Below are 23,096 nucleotides of genomic sequence, written 5' to 3'. Positions count from 1 at the left end.
TAGTCTTAATTCTAAAAAATTCAACAAATTCAGCCTTAACATTTACATATTCACACAAATGTTGCAGGATAACTTTGCTAAATTAAAATCAAATTGACAGAACGTGTAAATTTTAGGGGCTAAATTTATTATACTGATAAACCGTAATTTATACATATTTTCACCCCGTGCTTAACGCATTTTATGGATGATTTTCCATAAAAATTGGTGAATTTGATGCTCCTAATACTTTAATTTCATGTTTTATACTTAGGAAGCATAGGAGAGCGAAAGGAATAAGAAACGGGCCAAAAACAGAGAAAAATAAGCCAAAGTACGAATTCAGCACGGGCTGGACCTCCTCACACGGGCAAACCACACTGTAACACCCCTAACCCGTATCCATTGCCGAATGTGGTTTGAACATTACTACCATTTACAGATCACTAAAAAATTTAAATACTTACCGATTCAATGCATCATATAAATAAATATATTACCATTCAATCAACAGTTTGATGGTTGTATAAGCATCAAACAACAACATTGTTAGTATACTTGCACATATCTCATATAAATTCAACACCGATATATCTATTTTCTCGACATATCGCACTTGAGTTTAATAATAGTCTCAATTACATAATTTCCTTGTATCAACATATCAAAGATAATCATATATGTACATGTCATGAAACATATCATGCTCTTACCGCTTTCTTCATAAGCATATATCATTCATTTCGTTATATCAATATTTCATGCTCCATCATTTCCATATATTTTATGTATATTTATTCCGGTAATAGCTTATATCAAACTTAACATAAATTATATTTCATGTACTTATACTTATTTCGTTTATCTATCTTCATAATTATTTCATATAACCATTCGTCCTCCGATACATATTACACGAATATCAATTGTTCAATGATGCTAGAGCGTCTCCCATCCACGGTCTTATTTATCTTTGACATGATGCCATAGTGTCTTTCAACTATGGTCTTACTCATTTTCTCGTCATGTTGCCATGGTATCTTTCAACCATGGTCTTGTTCATTTCATATCACGTTGCCATGGTATCTTTCAACCATGGTCTTACACATTTCATATCAGTTGCCATGGTATCTTTCAACCATGGTCTTACACATTTTATATCAGTTGCCATGGTATCTTTCAACCATGGTCTTACACTTAGGTTGCCATGGTATCTTTCAACCATGGTCTTACACATTTCATATCGAGAGCACACTCCATGAACCTCATCCTTGCAGCGGGATTACCAAGACTGAGCTAAATCCTCAATATAAACTCATAGAGTATTGTCGGGATTACCACCGAAGCTAAATCCTCGCAACGACAATTACTCTAATGAGCTTGGATCTGAATTACCAGTCCAAAGCTAAATTCAGACCCTAATTCGGATTACCCGTCCGGCTAAATCCATTTTACACATATTCTTCGGGAGGGCTATATCAGATAGGATCACCCGTCCGGCTAGATCCTTTTTACCATCAATTCCTTTTGAAATTCATCGAATTTTCCTTTCATTCAACCGGATTTCTTCCCATTTTATCAAATATATCAATGTTTTATAAATTTTCATACAATGAACATTCAAATCATATTCACATCAATAACATACAATCTCAAGCATTTCGAATATAATTCAAGTTACACGAACTTACCTCATTGATTGCTCGTGTTTATTATTTCATTATTCGATATATTTTCTTTTCCATGATCAAGTCTCGTATTTGTGTCGTCGGATCTTTATAAATAAATTTGATCATCATTTTCGTTCATTTCATATTCTAATACATTTAATTAATGCTCTAGGCAAAATTACCATTTTGCCCTAAACTTTAATTAATGACGATTTCATCCTTAGGGACGGAAAGTAAAATTCTTGCAATTTAATCCTTATCTCCAACTATTATTCTCATATATATTGATAACAGTCCATGAATTCTATAAAATATCAAAATTTTCCATAATTTCAACACTTTTCAATTTAATCCCTAAAACATGTTTTCCCGATCTTGAACTAAATTGATAATTTCGTTAAATTTTGTAATTTAAATAATAAAATAATCTATTTCATGCAATTTAGTCATTTCTGACATTTTACAAAATTGCCCATAAAATTTTACTTTTATTCAATTTAGTCCCTGAGCCTAAAACATGCAAATTAGCCATGCTAGATGAATATTCATACATATTTTCCTCCTCCTCCTCTCCATCCCACATCCTTAATTTATATAACATACAACAAGTAACATTATCAATAATTTCACTATTTACTTATATGTACATTCAAAACTGTCCATTTGCGTCATAGTCACTAAATTATTTATATATTAAGCTACAGAACTCGAAATTAAGATCCGTTAATTTTTCCTGAAACTAGACTCACATGTATTCTTATCATAAAATTTTCAGAATTTTTGGTTTAGCCAATTAGTACAGTTTATTCATTAAAGTCACCCCTGTTCTGCTGTCTGACAGTTCTGACCCTTCTTCACTAAAAATTAGTTATCTCCTTTTACAGAATTCAAATGATGTTCTAGTTTGCTTCTAATAAAACTAAACTCATTCAGGATTCTATAAATATAAATTTAAGCCTCTAATTATTTTTCTTCATTTTTTTATTATTTTTCAAAGTCTGAACAGGGGAACCCGAATTCATTCTGACCTTGTCTCACAAAATTCATTATATATCAAAATTTACAAATTCATTGCTTACACTGTTTCTTCTATGAGAAACTAGACTCATTAATATTTAATTCCATATTTTTTTCATCTTCTAATTCAATTTATAAAATTTATGGTGATTTTACAAAGTTAGACTACTGCTGCTGTCCATAACTGTTTTAGTGCAAGATATTAATTACCATGTTATAACACCCTTATTTTCTTTTTCTACACCATTTCTCATCACTTTCTCTTATTTTCTCTTCACTAACATATCAAGAACATAGGACCTTATGTAATAAAACTCTACTATAACATTATTTCCATGATTTATCAACAATAACAAACTTAAAACATATTGAAATCTTGATGTACTTACCTTATTCTCTTGATACCAATCTTTAACTTGATTTTCTCTCCTCCAGCTTCTATTTCTTAAATCCAACTTGATATTCTAACTCCCCATGTTCTCCTTAACATTTTCTCTCTTGGTAGCTATGGAAATTCATTTGATTTTTGGGTAAAATGGTGAATTTTTGGTAAAAGGACAAATTGTAAAGAAAGTAAAACTTTCTTTCTTCCTCTCTTTCTCTCACGTTAGTTTGCATGGAAAGGAAAGATGATGAAAATTCTTCATCTTTCTTTCCTTATATACTAAATAAATAATAATAAAATAATATTAAATATCTCATAAAATATTAATAAAATAATATTTATCTAATTAATTAATTTAAAATATCATTAACATAATCATTACATTCTAGAATTCTCTCTCTACTAATTGACCATTTTGCCCTTCATGATCTTTTAGAATTCCATCCTTGAGTCATCATTTAATTTGGTAAAATTACAATTTAGTCCCTCATAGTTCTTCACTTATTCAATTTGGTCCTAATTCATCCATTTTCCTTAGTTTCTAGATCATTCTACCCTTAAAATATTTACACCATTGGTCCTTCAACTTTTTCATATTTACACTTTAACCCTTTAAGTCTTGAGTATTTACTCTTAGGCAACAAAACTTTTCTAACTTTTACAATTTAGTCCTTTCCTGAATCAAGATATCATAATTTACTTCCCAATGTTGCCATAACTCAAAACTTCCCTTTTTATCACTTTATTTCCTTATTTTATTATATCAAGGATAATATATTACAGTAAAGATTTTTAGGGTATTACACACACGGCCGTGTCAATTTGGCAAATTCGAACCACGACTCACACAGGCGTGTCCCTGCCAAGCCCAAGTTGAGTCCAATTCGGAAAAAACCAATTTTGAGGGCTTCTAGGCATTTTAAAACCTACAAATACACCATAGAGGAGAAAAGTAAGGGGACACAGAGGGAGGAAGGAAGGAATTACTTAAAGGTAGCCGATTGATCCATCTCAGAAGGCGAATTCATCATCAAGACTGAAGATCTCCCTTCAATTTCCCTTCAGGAGTTTTGGGTTTTCTTTATGTTTTGTATTCATTATTCTTCTGAAATGTTTTCCGTTTTAGTTATGAACTAAATCCCTTAAATACCTAAGGGGGATGAAACCTATGACGAATCTTGTTATTAATTTCTGAATTGTATGATAAATATTTAACTTGTTCTTAATTATGTGTTCTTAATTCTTGTTTTGATATCTCAGGATACTGATTCAATATAAGCTCTTATTCAAAGGAGGAATAGACTCCATCTAAGAGTACATTTGTCATAATTAAGCGGAGTTGATTGCGCGCCTAAAGATAAGGTATAAGATTTTGCCGGATTAGGCCTAATAAGGGGATCCATAGATCGAGTTAATGCAACCCTAGGGCATTAATTAGAGAAAAATCTCAATTATTCAATTTAAGGATTAGTCATTATTAGTATTGAATAAATATAATAACATAACTTAGGGATATCTACGGAACAAGTTAAATGAATAAATCATCTGATTCAGAGTCAGAATAACAAGTGAAGTCTAGGTGGATTTTTCCTTAGGTATTGTCTTAATTCAATCGTTTTCCAAAAGTAATCCCCCAATTCTACTTTCTGTGAATTCTTAGATTAGTTAATTAGTTAGTTAAAACAAAACCACCTTATTCTTAGGCTAGATAATAAAAAGACAGTCATTACTAATACTTTCAATTTATTTGGGTTCGACAATCCGATCTTGCTAAAACTATACTACTGTTCGATAGGTACACTTGCATATGCGATAATAGTTAGTTTCAATAACGATTAATTATAAATATTTAAAACTTACCTGTCACGAAAATCGCGATCATATACCAATCAAATAATATACAATTGACGAAAAATATTATTTTGAAAGTATTTTTATTTTTATATAATATTATTTTTAGAATAATTTTATTTATTATATTTTATATTGATAAAATTCAAATTCAAAACATGAATATTTTTAAATTTTAATTTTACCAATTTAGTCAAAACCACATTTAATTTTCATATTATTTTTTTACAATTTTTTCATCTAATGTTATAATACAAATTAATAAATTTATTAATTTATTAATTTATTTTGACAAAGAGAGGAGAGAGTACATTATGTATAAACTAGAGATGCTATATTTTCATTTTATTCATGCAAGCATATACGAAGAAAAGAAGCATTTTCCGATCCCCTTTGCCTTTCCTAAAAGGTTACGTTTTCCAATTGAACAACGAAAACGCCTCTCTTCATTTAAATGCAATCTTTGACCTTACACTAAAAATAAATATTATACTATATAATTCCTAGAATACTAAACCATACCCATTCATTGTTTGATTTTATTGGGAACCAAAAGAAACCAATTTTACTTAAGAAATCTAAAGACGAGAGAAAATGGAGAGGGTGAAGGAATCGGAATCGGAGCCGGCGTCGTCGTCTTCGGCGGCGGCGGGTAAATTGGAAGAAGAAGTTGGGAGGGTGATGGATCAAGCCAGGGAGTTGCACGAATCTGGAGCTTCGCTTTTATGGAAGATTTCAAACGAGGAGCAATCTCTTCGCCAAAAAGCCATTTCTCTTGAATCTTCTATTCGCCGTGTTCGTTCTTCAATCAATTCGCTTATATCTAAAAAGCTTTTGGATCCTAAGTTCGCTCGCAAGGTAAAACTCCTTAACCTGTTTTGCATGTTCCTTTTTCTTATCATTTCTGTCTTTTAATTGTTTCTTTCTTTCTTTATTTTTTTGGATCTGAGAAACAGCTCGAAGAGGATTTACAGAGAGCCAGCTCCATCCTAACAGATGGAGAAGCCGCTGCTTTTCTTCCTGCTGAAGCTCAGGGTATACTTTGATACTTGCTTGTTCTCTGTCTCTTTCTTTTTAAGTGATTTGATTTCCTGTAGTTAGATGTAGCGATTAATTATTTGTAATTGATATGGCAGGAAGGTTTCTGAGGATGTTTCTGGGGCCAATCAATGTGCGAGCATCTCGTAAAGAAGTCCAGTTGAAAGTTAAGGAGGAATATAACAGCTACAGAGTAAGCATCACTTCTCCTTTACTCTTTTCTAATTTTTATTCGTTGATTGTCTTTTGGTTTGCATATGAATATATTCTTTAATTTAACGATAGCATGCTATTTCCCTCGTATAGAAATTCACCAAATTAATAGTAGGACTTATCAAATTCAAGAGTTGTTTGTGAATTTTTATTAGACAGAAAATTGGGAATTTTTGAAAATTGAAGTATTTATGTATGCTTTCTCTGTACTGTCTTCCTTCAACAGGATAGGACTGCCTTTCTGTTTCTTCTTTTCCCGTTAACTTTGCTTATTTTAAAATCTTGGATTTGGGAAGGATGCTTGCCTGCATTTCCAGTTCAATTGTACGAGGTATTATAAAGGTTACTTAGATTTGGTTCACTTGTTGCTGATTTAAGGCAGAGTTATATTTCTGTGAATTAATGCTGAGTGTATGATATGTAATTGTCAGGCATGGTTGTTGTTCCTTTACACTGGTTTGGCTATGCGAGAGAACATATTGCGAGCAAATGGAAGTGATATTCGTCCATGGTAATTGCATCCCTTTTTTTTTTTCTCAAATGTTTTCTGAAAGCAAACTTGTACATGTTTATTTTGTTGTGTTGTTCCCTGAAAGCAGACGTGTAACTGGAGAGTTGGTTAGAGGGAGGTAGATTTTCAGTATGATAATGTGATAATGTGAAGTTGATGTTTCTTTAAGTTTTGATTGATGGAATCAATCCTTTTGGTTGTTTCTCAGAGGACATTGAAAGGAAATGGTGTCTATGTTAAATTCTCCTTTGGTTACCCCATCATCACAACTGAGTTTATGTATTGGTTGTAACTTGTAACCATTTTCTTATGTTGTAGATGGCTTATCTGTATGTTATCCCTAACTTAGTTGAAGAAAAATAACTTTTTGTAGACATATTAATGCCTAGAGCACTCTCTTATTGCACATTTCTTATGTTGGTTATGTTGCCGGATTTGCGTGAGAGACCATGGAGATTTGGCTTGCTTGTGATTACATACTAGCATTTTACTCCAATGGCATCTTATTTATCCATGAAAGCTTTATGTGGATCATCTGAAATTGTTCAAATCCATTTAATCTTGTGGATCTTCTTTTTGCGGCTTACAACAGCCTGTGAGAACAATTATTGCCCAGGTTATGGAATGTGTATATGTTAGTTGAAAATCAATTCTAGAACGTATAAATTTTCATTCTTGATGTTCGTCTGTAGTTTGTTTGTGTACATAGTATTTTCCTGGTATTGATGACCATTATACTTTCGCAGGTGGATATACCATCACTATTGTGCTATGCTTATGGCCCTAGTTAGTCTCACTTGGGAGATTAAAAGACAGCCTAATTGCGCTCAGAAGCAGGTCACTGCTGTGCCATTGTACACTAATTAATTTTATTATTTTTATAACTTGACTAACCATGTGTTAAACCCCTGTGCAGAGAGGTGTAGAACTCTTCCTTCAATGGGCTATGATGCAAGGAGTTGCCATGCTTCTTCAAAATAGATATCAGCGTCAGAGACTTTATACTCGTATTGCCCTTGGAAAGGTGTTATCTTCTTCCCGCATAAGCAATGGCTATTATGCCTCCATGTCAGATCCTTAAAATCATAGAGAATCAGTTCTAAATGCAAATATTTTATTGTTGTTTCCAGGCTAATAGAATGGATGTTGTGTGGGGAGAAACGTCTGGTGTAGACGGCCAACTGTGGGTTTTATGTCCAATTCTTTTCGCTATGCAGGTAATGCAAGCTAACTTTTGATTAATTGCTGAGAATATGTAGACAGGACGAAATCCGTTTTATGATATTCTTTTTACCACTAAAAGGGTGTAAAACCTTCAGTTGTTGTGAACATGGTTATAGGGGTTTGAGGCATATGTTGGACTCCTATTGCTCAAGACAGCATTCGTTGGAGTTGTTACCGAATGGCAGGTAGGTTTTCTCTTAGTAAACAACATATGGTTGTATGTGAACTTGAAAAATGGTACCAATAATGGAAAACTGGGTTTTGGCAGGTAATTTGTTGTGGGATACTTTTGGTTTTGATGGCTGTTGGGAACTTTATAAACACTATACAGACACTCGTGACAAAATCAAGGTTTAAAGCAAAGATGAAAAGATCAAAGAGCAAGCCGGAGTTGGATTAGAATGTCCTTTATTGTTAGGTAAATCTTACATAAACATGTTTGTTAAGTATACTTCATATGAAAATTAGTTGAGTGGAAGCAAGCAACGCCTAGATATTCTTTCACCATTTTGAACTCTTTAAGAAAATGGCAAGTCCAAGGCTTGGCTTCTGTTTTTTTTTTTTTTTTCTTTGAAATGTATTTTTGTAAGGTATTTTTATTTATATAAATTTTGATTTGTTAACGAATCTGAGATATTTAATTCGTGTTATTGTTCGCATTGCTTTATTGTGTAGTGTTATATTCTCAAGTACATTTAGTTGTAATCTTACTGAAAGTTGGTCCCCTAGTTTTCTGATATTCAAATTTATTGCCATCTCCAGGCCACTGTGGACAGTCCACAGCTCGGCCACAACACTGATTGCTTTTGGGATATGCTTGATGACCTAGTTTCAATTGTGATCGCTAATAACAGCTTTAGCTTTTGCAATAACTCTTAATATTTAAGGGTTAAGGATTCGTAGAATCATCCCTTGCAATGTCCTGAACTTTTTGTCCAGAAATTGTCGAGAAATGTCAAAATGCCTGTCTTATCCCTAAAATCACATTCAAGACTTGATACGGATACTACGGGTGCCTTTTTTTTTTTTTTAAATTATCAGTTTCGTAATTGTATTTATTGATATATCTTTGAGTACTTCAAAACTGAGGATGATCACGATGCACACCTTCGAATCATATTGCAGATTTTAAGAAAATGAGAATCAAATTAATTCGAAATTGAACAAGTGTGGGTTTTGAGAGAGAACATTTCGTTATATTTAAGAGACTTTTACTTGGATGAGACTTAGATTTTTTATAATTAATTTTTATAATAAAAAATAAATTACATTATAAAAAGGATATAAAGAGTAATTATGGAAATTAACTTAAAAATTTATTTAAAATAACGATATAATGTGCTATGTTAGCGACAGTCAATAATATAATAACCAAAATATTACAAATCGACCATGTGACTATGTTACCTATATTATATATCCAGGGAATGCTAAACCGTACCCTTTCATTGTTAGATTTTATTAGGATAACCCCCTAAAAACGATTTTACTCGAAAATTCTAAAGACGAGGAAATGCAGAGGGCGAATGAATCGGCGTCGGCGTCGGCGTCTGCGTCGGCGGATAAATTTGAAGAAGAAGTAGGGAGGGTGATGGAGCAAGCCAGGGAGTTGCACGAATCTGGAGCTTCGCTTTTATGGAAGATTTCAAACGAGGAGCAGTCTCTTCGCCAAAAAGCCATTTCTCTTGAATCCTCTATTCGCCGTGTTCGTTCTTCGATCAACTCGCTTGTATCTAAAAAGCTTTTGGATCCTAAGTTCGCAAGCAAGGCAAAACTCCTTAACCTTTGCATGTTCCTTTTTCTCATCATTTCTCTCTTTTAATTATTTTATTTTGTTTTGGATCTGAGAAACAGCTCGAAGAGGATTTACAGAGAGCCAGCTCCATCTTAACAGATGGAGAAGCCGCTGCTTTTCTTCCTGCCAAAGCTCAGGGTATACTTTGATACTTACATGTTCTCTGTTTGTCTCTTTTTTTAAGTGATCTGATTTCTTGTAATTAGAGGTAGCGATTAATTAATTTGAAATTGGTATGGCAGGAAGGTTTTTGAGGATGTTTCTGGGACCGATCAATGTGCGCGCATCTCGTAAAGAAGTGCAGTTGAAAGTTAAGGAGGAATATAACAGCTATAGAGTAAGCATCACTTCTCTTTTACCCTTTTCTAATTTTTATTCGTTGATTGTCTTTTGATTTGCATATGAATAAATTCTTTAATTCAACAGTTGCATGTCATTTCCCTCGTATAGAAATTCACCAAATTAATAGCAGGATTTATCAAATTCATGAGTTGTTTGTGAATTTTTATTAGATAGAAAATTGGGAATTTGTGAAATTTTAAGTATTTATGCTTACTCTGAACTGGTTTTCCTTCAACAGGATAGGACTGCCTTTCTGTTTCTTCTTTTCCCGTTGACCTTGCTTATTTTAAAATCTTGGATTTGGGAAGGCTGCTTGCCTGCATTTCCAGTTCAATTGTACGAGGTATTATGAAGGTTACTCCTTAGGGTTTTGTTTAGATTTGGTTCACTTGTTGCTGATTTAAGGCGGAGTTATATTTCTGTGAATTGATGCTGAGTGTATGATATGTAATTGTCAGGCATGGTTGTTGTTCCTTTACACTGGTTTGGCTATGCGAGAGAACATATTGCGAGCAAATGGAAGTGACATCCGTCCATGGTAACTGTATCCCTTTTTCTTTTCCTAAAATGTTTTCTGAAAGCAAACATGTACATGTTTATCTTGTTGTGTTATTCCCTGAAAGCAGACATGTAACTGGAGAGTTAGTGTTAGAGCGGGGTAGATTTTTTACCGGTATGATAATGTGAAGTTGATGTTTCTTTAAGCTTTGAAGGGCGGAATCATCCTTTTGGTTGTTTTCCTGAGGACATTGAAAGGAAATAGTGTCTATGTTAAATTCTCCTTTGGTTACCCCATCATCACAACTGAGTTTATGTACTGGTTGTAACTTGTAACCATTTTCTTATGTTGTAGATGGCTTATATGTATTTGAAGAAGACAAATATTGGATAACTTTTGTATACATATTAATGCCTAGAACAGTCTCTTATTGTACTTTGATTAATTGTCTTGATTGCTTATGTTGGCTATACTGTCGGATTTGCATGAGAGACCATAGAGATTTGCTTGCTTGTATTGACGACCATTACACTTCTGCAGGTGGATATACCATCACTATTGTGCTATGCTTATGGCCCTAGTTAGTCTCACTTGGGAGATCAAAAGACAGCCTAATTGTGCTCAAAAGCAGGTCACTGTTGTGCCATTGTATGCTAATTATTTATAACTTATTGCTGATTAACAATCTGTTAAATCCTGTGCAGAGAGGTGTAGAACTTTTCCTTCAATGGGCTATGATGCAAGGAGTTGCCATGCTTCTTCAAAATAGATATCAGCGTCAGAGACTTTATACTCGTATTGCCCTTGGAAAGGTGTTATCTTCTTCCTGCAACCCGCATAAAAAAAGTTGTTTCCTTTAATCGTTAATTATTTTTGCATAGTAGCTATAAGCAGTAGCTATTATGCCTCCATTTCAGATCCTTAAAATTATAGAGAATCAGTTCTAAATGCAAATCTTTTGTTGTTGTTTCCAGGCTAATAGAATGGATGTTGTGTGGGGAGAAACGGCTGGTGTAGATGGCCAACTGTGGGTTTTATGTCCAATACTTTTCGTTATGCAGGTAGTGCAAAGCTAACTTTTGATTAATTGCTGAGAATATGTAGACGGGTCGAAATTGGTTTTATGATGTTTTCCTTAACCACTAAAAGGACTAAAACCTTCAGTTGTTTTGAACATTGTTATAGGGTTTTGAGGCATATGTTGGACTGCTATTGCTCAAGACAGCATTTGTTGGAGTTGTTACTGAATGGCAGGTAGGTTTTCGCATCTCATGATTTCTCTCTTTGATCATATATACCTGAAAGTATAAAGAATTAGTAAACAACATGTGGTTGTATGTAAACTTGAAAATTTGGATTTTGGCAGGTAATTTGTTGTGGGATACTTTTGGTTTTGATGGCTGTTGGAAACTTTATAAACACAATACAGACACTCATGACGAAATCAAGGTTTAAAGCAAAGATGAAAAGATCAAAGAGCAAGGCGGAGTTGGATTAGAATGTCCCTAATTGTTAGGTAAATCTTACATCTAGTTTTTTAGTGTCATTTTTTTGATGTTTCCAGTGTCTCATATATGTTTGTTTTAGATGAGGCAAAGTGTTTATTTTTGAAGTATTTTCATTTTCACAGGCAGTTTTACTTTATATGAAATACACTCTTTTTTTGGTGTGTGTTTAACCAAAATGTAAAGTTCAGTGGAAACAAGCAACGCCTGGATGTTCTTTCACCATTTTGTAAATGGCAAGCCCAATACTAGGCTTTTTTGTTTTTCTTTTTAATTTACGTAATTTTGTAAGATAGTTCTATATTTATATAAATATTGATGATTCTGAGATACTTGTTTATTAATTCATGTTGTTTTTCGCATTTTTGTCTAGTGTTATATTCCAAACATACATTTAGTTGTAAGCTTACTGGAAAAATATACATTTAGTTGTAACCTTACTGGAAATTGGTTTCCTAGTGTATCGGCATACATCTGCTTGAGAATCCTATGCGAGAAAGCTTACTGATTGCTCCGATGGCCGATGACCGAGTTTCCATTGTGATCGCAGATAACAGCTTCACCAACTGCATTTGTCACGGGCAGCGGAATTCTAGCCCCGTGATACATTGCCTGGGTTTCGCTCCATGAAGAGCTGTCCGTGTTAAGTTTCAGCCAACCACTACTCGGGGCTTGCCAAGAGACCGAGATAAAGCACTGTAGTGGTCTGCTGCTTATAGATAAATTGAGAGGGCAAAAAAAAAAAACCCCCACCGGCTCCTGCAGTAGTTTTTACCGTAACAGTGTTCTATTGGGGGACTTTTCCCCAAAATAAGTGTGAATTACGTTGCAATATTTCCCAAAAGCATCATAAACCAAGGGATTGTGGGTCTAAGGTACCAGGTTTTGGATATTAGGTTCACATGAAACAAGCCTTCGCAAATGGTGTCCATGGGTCAATAGTTTCCTAAAAGCCCATTACCTTTCATGTGAAGGCCTGCAAATTCAAGTCCAACTCTCAAGTAGAAAAACAAATTAAAAGGTTAAAGTACATGAGAGGTTCCTGTATTATTAGTCTCTGGATGAATTTAGTCTTTATGATATTAAAAAAGAATCAACTAAGTTTATCTTAATTTTTTTAAATAATTTCTTTCAGTTTGGTACTATTTTATATTTTTTAATAGTAGAAACACACATTCTCAAAAATAAAGGTTAGCTATGATTTGTAAAAGCCACCGGCTCCAGAGTTTCTGCTTTTCAGTTGAAACTTCTTTTGGTTGGCATGACAAATTGTTAAATTTATTACTATATGTAAATATTTTTTTATAAATAAAATGAATAACGAAATAATTAGATACGTGAGAAGGCAATCTTTCATAGCGATTTGGTCGGTAAAGGATACTCTTCATGCTATTAGGGCGTCGCCTTTTAAGTGTATGGTCACCATCCAACTACTTAATTTTATCCTTTTTAAGTTATAAGTTGAGTTTTGGGGGCTTAATTGAAAGTTCCAAAACTTTTGAGAACTCAATTAAAATTTTCAAAAAATTTGAAAGATTAAAATTTTTATTTTATTTTTAAGATGCTTAATGAGAATTGTTGAAAATGTTAGAGGGTTTAATTAAAATTTTCATAAGACTTAATTAGAAAAAAAAAAATCTGTCCAATTAAAAATTAAATTTATTTTAAGATTTAATGATAATTTTTAAGTGTGGGGCATTTTTTTGGTACTATGTTTACAATACACATTAAATCACACTTAAGGCGTGATTTCAACATAATATCTTAAAATTTTAATAACTTCAAACTCACCATTAAAGTTATTTTTGGTAATACATTAAGTTAAGATTTCAATTACATCATTAATGTAACTATTACAATGACGATGATGATAGGAACCAAAGTAATATATGAAAAATTAGATCTCATAATTTTTATTTTTTTTGGTAATAAATAAGAGTTTAGCCATAGGCTAAAATTACAGTAGTATTATTGGCCATCAACCATTGTATGAATAGCGTGTTGGACATCTTCCTCCAATAAATCTCTCACATATATCCGTAGATCCATATGAATAATCAATTATTCCATTTCACTTCTAGTCTTTTTGCAATACGATCTGTCACCTTACCATTGTCCCTCAAAATATGTCGGAGTTTCAAGTTCCAATCTTTAGAACACCAATCATGTATTGACCTAATTTCGTTGTGATTACTGCTCACTCCTAACCTATTCTGTATAATGTCAATTAGTAAAACATTATCACTTTCTAGATCTCGTAATTTTAATTATGGTATGATTATAGTTTGACACGACATAAAGATATAGGGATAGTGAAATGAAAATGAAGATTATGAAAATTATATGGCACCAAATTAGCTATTTAACATCTAATCTAAAATCCAGTGCAGCGAATCAATGCTCATAGTCAGCAATAGCAAGCAATTGGTTTGTGACTATTTCTCAAATCAACAATTTGGTTGATATTTAGCAATCAGTCTAGTCACATGGAACCATAACTATAATATAATATATGATGAAGGTATTTGATCGATATTAAGTGCTTGGCTAGCATTATTTTCGTAATTTTATTAGTGACAAAGTTTATATCAAGTTGAATCTCATTTAATGATCTTAACTTTTTAAATTAATCAATTTTTGTATAATTCATATATGACTCACACCCCAAAACTCATCAACTTCGAAAAAGTCAAATCCAATCACACTCTAAAATCGAACCTAATATTTTTAGGCAATAAGAAGACTATATCATAAGAGGAGTGCACAAATCAAGGTTTTTCCGATCTATAAAAATCCCTCTTCCTTTTAGAAGGGGACAAACTTATGCTTATTAGTATAAAAACTTCCCTAAGTGAACAAGTTTCATTTTCTCTACTCTCCACACATAGTATGAACCATTAAGTTATAGTAAATTATATTAACGGTTATTCAACTATGAAAAATTATAAAATAATCATCTAATTTTATTTTGTCATTAACTAATTGACAGTTTTAAAATTGGCATAACAGTAATTTTAACTCTCAACACTTATAAATTATATCGGTTTAATTTTAATTCTAAAAAATAAACCATCAACTTTTACAAATTTTTATTTACTCCCCAAACCCATAGTACCCACCATATTGTATTATAACAAATTATAGTAATTAAAAATTAAATGATATTTATATTAATAAAATTAAATTTAAAACCACCTAAAAGTATTATATTGTAGAAGGAAGGGGAACACGTGTAATGACCATTATCGTAATTGTAGCGCATGACATGGCAAATAACGCGTGCAAAATGATTTAAATTTGAAGTTTATTAAATATAAAAAAAATATTTTTATTAAATAAAAATTATTAATTTGAATAATTAATTGATTTCTAAACTAATTACTGCTATCAATCAAGATATTTTTTTATATACATATCACATTATATTTATTTATAAATAAAAATTATACAATTTAATTGAAATAGTAAAATAAATTTTTAAAATTTATGGTTATTTTATATTTATTATAGTCTTTTAGTTTTTATTAATTGAATTGATTTAAATAAAATTATTAAAACTAGTGTGTTTTTTTCTTCATTTTCTCAATTTTAAAATAAAGCAAAAAAAAATCTCAAATTTGTTTAAGATGCGTAAATTTTGATTAAAAGTTTAAATGAAATTAGTCAATTAATCATTTCTTTCTTTATATATACGCGCTTTAAATTATTTAAAAAAAAACAAAAGGAAATCTAAAAGTTAATTCATAGGGCTGCAATTATTGAATACTTTTAGCGGGCCACCTTAAATTGGCCGAGTAGAACAAAAAAAAATCAGCACGTGCAATATATATATATCAACAATTATTTTTATTTTTTATAATATAAATAGGATATTTAATATTGTAAAATTTTATTACCCAGAAAAACTAAATATAATATTCTAGAATATTGTGATAATTATTCTTTTTGATATTATGCAAGTTTGTTTTACGTTCCGTGTTTGAGATTCATAATTATTCCTTTTAATAATGTTGTCTTCAAAGTTTGAACTTATATTCTCTCATTGGAAATACAATGTAATTTACCATTATGCCCAACCACTTATTGATATATTAACTATTTAATACTCAATATAATTAATAAATATAAATAGTATATTATCTTTTGGGTTATTAAAATGGAAATCCAATAATAATTATCATCTTCATTAAAAACATGCTATATATATAATCTCAATTAAACTTTTATGCAAAATCAACTCAAATAAAGATAATTCCAATATGATTTCTATTTCATTTAATCATCCAAATAGCAAAAATTATTAAAATATTATTATTTATATCCAATTTTTGAAATTATCATTTTTGTTATCCATATTCATTTTTATGCCATAATTCCTATATTTTTTTATAAATTTGAAATTTAATTTTATATTTTAATTTTAGAAATTTAATCTCTCTTTTTAAGATTTTAAAATTTAGAACTAACTGTTAACACTATGAAAATTATTTTATTAAATTTAAGTTCATTACAACGTTATATTTTTAGTTACATTGGTAATGAGTATTTCTTTTTATTTCAAAATGTCACAACAACAAATTTAACCAATAAATTAAAAATTGTAGCTTAATTTTGAAATTTAAAATATAAATGAACTAAATTCTTATAAATAAAAACCAGAAGGACTAAATTTTAAATTTTTAAAGAGTATAAAACCCTTTTGAAAAATTGCTTACGCATGTTTTCTATTTAAATTACTTTTACACGTAAATCACGCAGAAAATAGAAAAAGGAAAAAGAAAGTACCTCACTGGCTTTCCCTAGGAAGCTATTTCCATGGCTTCTTCTTTTTTCTCTACTTTTTAAATTGATTTTTTTTGTCAGATTATGTTAATCATCGCCATGGCTACTACAGTGTTGACTACCGACAGATCTAAGGTTTAAAAAAATGGTTGTTGGATTATGGATGTCATAAAGTTTGTCTGCTGGTGCCAATGTTGTTGGAACATCCCATCCATTTCTTCCTTTTTATTATTACCAACACTCTTCTTTTCATCTTCTTCATTCACCACTTTCGTCATCGCTTCCACCGTTTCTCCGCCGACAGCGCTGACAGTTTCTTTAAAAGCAACTCAATCGCCGCTGTTTTATCCTCAACTCGCTGTTATCGTCGCTGTTTCTCTTCTTTTGTTTGCTATGGGATTCTTGTTGAAATTCCTTAAACGCCGGAAACACACGGCGGCGACTGGTCGGGCCGATGAAGAGAAGGGAAAAGATGGGGAACAAAGGGGTGTTAGGAAATTTAAATGGGATGAGATTAAGGATTTGACTAAAGGATTTTCCCGGTTGATCGGACAAGGTGGGTTCAGTAATGTGTACTTGGCTAACTGGTCGGGTTCTAATCTCGGAGCAGTTAAGATCCTTGTCGGAAATGATAGATTAAATCAAGTGTTTAAACAGGAACTGGACATTTTAACCAGAATCCGACATGAAAACATCGTTAAATTCCTCGGTTACTGCGATGATCAAGGTGCGTTATGCATTAGTCTTCGCTTTTTTTCTCTCTTTAAAATGAAAAGGTTTATATATGTTTTGGCCCCTGTATTATAGTAAAATTCTCATTCTGGTCGTTTTGCCTTCTACTTTCATTCTATCCATCACTTTAGCTCATTCGGCATTTCTTTTTTTTTTTTCCTTAAATCGAGTGGTTGTTTAAGTCAATCAAATCTAAACACGTGGAAGGCGAAAGTGAAATTCCCAAATTGAAAATTTTACTATTATAGAAAGGTTAAAGTGAGAATTTCATTATAAGGGATGAACACGTGAGGGTAAAAATAAAATAAAGAAAATAGTTGAAAACTCTTGTTTTAGCCCCTATACTATAGTAAAATTCTCATTTTAGCTCTTTTATTGTTTTGCCAATCACTTGCCTCATTTACTTTCATTTGAGCCAATTAAATGTGAAGGTGAGAATTAAATTATAATACAAGGCAAAATGAGAATTCCATTATTGAATAAGGGATAAAGTGAACGTCACTACAAAGGGGCAAACCCCTGAGATTTCTTTTAACAGAAATGGTTGGGGGGGTAACGTGATGGATGAAATGAAAGTAGCGGAAGAAAACCACACGAAAATATAGTCAAGGGGCTAAAGTGAAATTTTCACAAAGTAAAGGGGCTGTTAAGCCAAATGAAATCTTTAGTCTTTTTGACATTTTTTGTTTTTTTTGTTTTTTTTGTTTACAGAGGAAGGTGCCATTGTGTTTGAATACATTTCAAATGGAAATTTACAAGACAAACTCCATGGAAATGAAAAGAATTTTCTTCCGTGGAAAACCCGAGCCGCCATAGCTTTTCAGCTTACTGCAGCAATTGAATACTTGCACGAAAAATGCAGCCTGCAAATAGTTCACGGCGATATCAAAGCTTCAAACATCTTATTAGACGAGCGTTTCAACTGTAAACTCTGCGATTTCGGGTCGGCGAAGATGGGTTTCTCGTCGGCGGTAATGCCTCCGTCGTCGAGGACGAAGCAAATAATGGTAGGCTCACCGGGTTACACCGACCCTCATTACTTGAGGACCGGTATCGCTTCAAAGAAGAACGATGTTTACAGTTTGGGTGTTATTATTTTGGAGCTTGTGACTGGTCTGGAAGCTTTTTGTCCCGAAAGGGGACAACTATTGACGACAATGGTGGCGCCGAAATTAAGGGATATTGCGAAGTGTGGTAGGGCGGAGGAGACGGTGGCGGAAATGGTTGATCGGCGTTTAGGTGGTGAGTTTGATTTGGAAGAAGCAAAAGCTTTGCTTTTGATCGTTGAACTTTGTCTTCACCGGTCACCTACTGTTAGGCCTTCAGCTTCACAAATCTTGGAAATGATGAAGGATAAAATCGGTGCCGTTGATTCTCTGTTTTCGCCAGCTAAAGGTTGCCGGTGTTGATTAATTACAGTTTTTTTGCGAAGGCAAGAAACAGGTCGTTTGAACAAGCAAAAAAAAAAAAAAAAACAGGGTATTGCCTGGTTTGTTTTGTCTTTAGATTAGATGATGATTTTTGTGGAGATTTTACTACTTTGTAAATGGTAAACATTAAAATTTTAGAACAAATGGTTTTTACTGAAAATTCGACAATGAATTGGATTTTTCTATGTTTTGCTGTACATAACTAATATTCGATTTTTTCTCGAACCTTGATTATTGGTGTCAGACGAACAACAATCTTGTTTCGACCATTGAAGTATTTTTCAGACAGACATCGTTCTCCAAAAATGGTAAGTTAACAGCTGAAGTTACCCTGTTAACTTACCATGTTTTGGAAATTTGGGCTTGGTTTGCCTATGCAAGGGTTTTAGAGTATGACTAGGCTCGTTTTTTCTTTTTTAATTTCTTGAAATGAAAACTCTCCGAATTATTCTTAAAGATAGTGTTCTATACGTAACAAGCATTATTTTCCATTATTTCAATCCAATTTTCATCAAACAAGATACCAGATGTCGTGACCCCAAGATGACATAGTATCATATAGTTTGAATATATATGTCAAATATAACGTGCCCAGCTCAAGTACATAGGATCGAGGAGAATGTGAATGGAGCCCATAGCGTAGCTGGTTCGGGTGTTGAGTGGGGAACTATGTTCAGGACTTTGATAAGGTACATATGGAAGATGTGGAATGAATACATCTTTTAGAATGTTACGAGACCCGCTGCTCAAGTAGTTAGGCACTGTTGGGTTGAAGCGAGCAGGTATAAGAAGGCTTTTAGTACAGAGTTGTAGCATGCAGGTTGGTGAGGGAGGCTTTGGGTGGCGGTTGCTGTCAAATGACTGGGTAATGGAGAATACGGGATGCTCAAGGGATGAGGGATGTGGCTATGCGGTATTGGGAGGAGGATTAGTATGGCCCATATACTTTTTGCTGAGTTGCGAGCTGTTCTCGAGGGTTTAAGCTCAGCTAAGGCAATGGCCAAACCGATGGGAGTTTTTTCAATCCATAAGTATCTTACGAGCACAAATATCTTTTTTACATTTTAATGCTACCTAAGGGCAGCAAAGCTATCATTTTTGTTATAGTTAAACTTGGTCATCGTTAATGCTTTGCCTAGAGAGAAAAAAAAACAGATGCAAATACCAAAACTACTGCATTCGAGTTCACAAAAACTAGAATGTTTATCCGATGTTTCACTAAATCAAAGCTAGAGCAAACATGTTAATCCAAAGGAAAAAAAAACAATCATTTCATTGGGAAAAGATACAAACTACCTCCCTCCTCCGGTTTTCAGATATACCAGAAATAGCCCCTTTGTGGTGAACTGGCTCGATAATAAAAATTCAACCACGGTGCCCTTGCTTCTCTTTTAATACTGGATCCCTGAAAAAAATTATTGAAACCCGAATGTGAGATAGGATTCAATGGTCTCGAGGGCAATAATTATAATTATCCTACATGGAAGATTCGAGTTTAACCTCTGAATATGATCAAGAATAAGGAGCCTTGGTCCAGGAGGTATTTTCACATCTCTAAGAGCACTGAAACAAATCATATGCAATTTAAAGACCATCAGAATATTTTATATTAATTAAAAAAGTTAAACGAAAGGTGAAAATAATCCAACTGCTTGCCTATCAGTGAGCAAAGGCAATGTGCTATCTGTTAACAAGCCTTTTTTGAAATTCTTCTCGTAGTTCTGCAGGCCGAGACTGTTTAACATGGATCTTGTTTTGTAATAATTCACATCCTCAACAGGTGGTTGAGAAAACTTTTGCCCCAACTGTATAATCACAAAAAAGATGCTGTTAAACAATGTTATTTGGATTTGGGTGAGTGTCAGATACAGGTATGCGCTGGACAAGAGCATGTTCAACTTTTTCCACATATTGGGAGAGTCCTTGACGAGTCATATCTGCCATGCTCATGCCCAGATAAGCATCCGTAGCTATTAGATATGAAACTACAAACCGGCAGAGCAATATTTCAAAGTTAATGGAGGTAGACACTCTTGACAACAAATGATTCCGAAATTTTAGCAAGCCATTTTCTCGGTTTTTTGGTTTATGTATGTTCTTTCATGTTCACAGCTAGCAGAGCATATAATAACGTGGGTTGACAATAAAATAATGAGATACATGAGGCTAATGAGATAAAGCATCACCTGGAAAAGCCCGCCTTGCACAAGTGCGAAAAATAGACCAGAAGTGACCGCATTTGCAGCCTGATTCGGTCCACCCATGCCACTGACTAAAGAAAACATGGCCCCAGAACCAAAAGCTGCCGCCATGCTGCAAGATACAATAGTTAAGTTAAAAAGAAGTGTAAACATTAAGTACTATAGTCTAGCCATACAAAACAAACCGGTGAAGTCTACATTTATTTATTCAAACAACAAGCTTTGATCATCAATGCAATCTTCAGAATACCGCACACAAATATTGAACAATAATGGGACCACAATCTTAATTCTTAACATAGCTTAACATGAGCTATTTTCCCAGATAAGCCAGAAGGGAAATCGAGATTGGTTCCGAGAAGGCAAAAACCTTTAGAGTTTCCAGGTAAATTCAAGAAAACATTGCTTCGAAATTATGACCCGATGACAGACTAGAGGTATACATATTAACATCATCCCTTCTCAAATTCTCTGTTGATGAATCTAACCGTGCTACTTTTAGACCAAAGCAAGAGAGAAAACTCTTTCCAACTGACCAAATTCAGAAACAAGCAAGCAAAGATACCCTACCATGAACAACTTGTTAGATTGTAAAATTAGGAAAGCTAAGATTGTTTTGACCTCAAAGACTGACATCAAGTATTTCTCTGCTTCTCAACAGGGATCACATTGATTTGCGATTTGGACTAGTAGTGATTTCCTCTAGCTATAAACCAACAAAGTAAATGAGAAAAGATAAATAAACCGTGATTATAAAAGGACCTACCTAGATTGCACATCCTCTTTCCCTCTCAGTCTTTTCATAACACAAGATATGCCGGCATTAACACCGGTCATCACTGCAAAGTTGCGAGCTTGTACCAAAGGACCCCCTGATAGAGCCTGTAATCAAAGCAAACATCTATCACATATATACACATATAACTAAAATTCATTTATCTACTAATAATCCAGTGCTGTTTAGAAAAACCCTTCAATGGTTTCAAGAAGAAACTAATGCTTTTGTTCTAAACAACAAGAAATTCAATTAGCTTGCACCATTAAAGAACCTAATTAAACCCAAAATAAGACTATCAGCATAAACCCAACACGAAGCATAAACCGTGACTTTGGGTTTTCAACCAAATTTGAAAAAGGACACGACCTGGGCTTGTTTGAAAGAAGCCATAGCTTGAGGATTTAGGGAAGCTTGAGGAGGAGTTTGAAAAGAGGACGAAATATCATTGGTGAGGGTACCCATTAAAGCACCGATAGCAGCGCCCTGAGCTGCGCCGGTGGTGGTTACAACAGTCGCCTCCACTGGCAAGGGTTGCTTGGATAACCAAGCCCTGAAACCATTCTCCACTTCCTTGAACTTAGCTTGCAATTGCTGCAGAGGGTTTTGTTGCTCGGGCATCGAACTAGGCACCATCGTGCCTTGCTTTTCTTCTATACGCACCATTTTCGCTAAGCTTTTTCAGTGTCCGATTTGATTTGATTTGATTTGAGAGTGTATAACTGAAGAAGAAGGTTTGGGAATTGGCGCTGGTAGTGGTGCCTCTCCGATGTTGCCGCCGAAAATGGATATGGGATTATATTAGGTGGGTATGCTATAACATCTTTTCAGCCCATAGTATGTACTAAACCAGTACGGCTCTGTTTGATAAAAATATAAATTTGGAAAATAAGTTTAAGTAAAAAAAAAACGAATAATTTTTTAAACGGGCCGAATTTCGAGTAAAGTTTTTATACCTCCCCAACCCAGTTTAAATATGTAAAAAAATGGTTGTTTTTTATTATTGTTTTGTTGTTATTTTTTATTGTTTTTTCATTGTTGTTATTATTTTATTGTTATTATTTAAATATTATATAATTTGAGACGTATTTATTTATTAAGTTGTACATATGTTAATATTATTTAAATATATATATTTTTAAAATTT

The 23,096-nt window shown here is 33.2% G+C and overlaps 4 protein-coding genes across 7 annotated transcripts; 3 read left to right on the top strand and 1 right to left on the bottom strand.

The window, feature by feature from the left end:
- Window positions 1-5,201: 5,201 nt before the first annotated feature.
- Window positions 5,202-8,515, top strand: LOC108457045 (uncharacterized). 2 transcript variants are annotated; one of them, XR_008274626.1, is made up of 10 exons: window positions 5,202-5,760; window positions 5,859-5,937; window positions 6,039-6,133; window positions 6,380-6,484; window positions 6,585-6,664; window positions 7,411-7,501; window positions 7,581-7,688; window positions 7,795-7,881; window positions 7,984-8,073; window positions 8,157-8,253. XR_008274626.1 is itself a non-coding variant. In XM_017755848.2 (10 exons), the coding sequence occupies exons 1-10, from the start codon at window positions 5,497-5,499 to the stop codon at window positions 8,286-8,288; spliced, it is 1,110 nt and encodes a 369-aa protein (XP_017611337.1). In that variant the 5' UTR covers window positions 5,209-5,496; the 3' UTR covers window positions 8,289-8,515. The 2 variants fall into 2 exon arrangements, 1 of the variants encoding a protein (XP_017611337.1); XM_017755848.2 differs by having other exon boundaries at window positions 5,209-5,760; window positions 8,005-8,073; window positions 8,157-8,515.
- A 744-nt stretch (window positions 8,516-9,259) lies between these two features.
- LOC108457046 (uncharacterized) lies at window positions 9,260-13,154 on the top strand. Of its 3 annotated transcripts, none has more exons than XM_017755852.2 (11): window positions 9,260-9,656; window positions 9,743-9,821; window positions 9,926-10,020; window positions 10,264-10,368; window positions 10,484-10,563; window positions 11,065-11,155; window positions 11,229-11,336; window positions 11,499-11,585; window positions 11,710-11,778; window positions 11,891-12,040; window positions 12,580-13,154. In XM_017755852.2, the coding sequence occupies exons 1-10, from the start codon at window positions 9,402-9,404 to the stop codon at window positions 12,020-12,022; spliced, it is 1,101 nt and encodes a 366-aa protein (XP_017611341.1). In that variant the 5' UTR covers window positions 9,260-9,401; the 3' UTR covers window positions 12,023-12,040; window positions 12,580-13,154. The 3 variants fall into 3 exon arrangements, with proteins under 3 accessions (XP_017611341.1, XP_017611342.1, XP_017611340.1); XM_017755853.2 differs by lacking the exon at window positions 12,580-13,154 and adding an exon at window positions 12,155-12,373 and having other exon boundaries at window positions 9,261-9,656; XM_017755851.2 differs by lacking the exon at window positions 12,580-13,154 and having other exon boundaries at window positions 9,261-9,656; window positions 11,891-12,373.
- Window positions 13,155-16,789: 3,635 nt separating this feature from the next.
- LOC108456021 (probable receptor-like protein kinase At4g10390) lies at window positions 16,790-20,320 on the top strand. Its single transcript, XM_017754614.2, has 2 exons — window positions 16,790-17,538; window positions 18,255-20,320. Exons 1-2 carry the CDS (start codon window positions 16,971-16,973, stop codon window positions 18,950-18,952), a joined length of 1,266 nt encoding a protein of 421 aa, XP_017610103.1. The 5' UTR covers window positions 16,790-16,970; the 3' UTR covers window positions 18,953-20,320.
- LOC108454404 (chloroplastic import inner membrane translocase subunit HP30-2-like) lies at window positions 20,136-22,822 on the bottom strand. The gene is made up of 6 exons (XM_017752854.2): window positions 22,319-22,822; window positions 21,941-22,056; window positions 21,160-21,286; window positions 20,630-20,778; window positions 20,474-20,536; window positions 20,136-20,378 (listed from the first exon to the last, which is right to left on the bottom strand). The coding sequence occupies exons 1-6, from the start codon at window positions 22,613-22,615 to the stop codon at window positions 20,339-20,341; spliced, it is 792 nt and encodes a 263-aa protein (XP_017608343.1). The 5' UTR covers window positions 22,616-22,822; the 3' UTR covers window positions 20,136-20,338.
- Between the last annotated feature and the right edge of the window lie 274 nt (window positions 22,823-23,096).

Source organism: Gossypium arboreum, chromosome 11 (genome assembly GCF_025698485.1).
Source record: "Gossypium arboreum isolate Shixiya-1 chromosome 11, ASM2569848v2, whole genome shotgun sequence".
Classification (NCBI taxonomy): domain Eukaryota; kingdom Viridiplantae; phylum Streptophyta; class Magnoliopsida; order Malvales; family Malvaceae; genus Gossypium; species Gossypium arboreum.
This window is presented reverse-complemented; position numbering and strand designations above follow the sequence as displayed.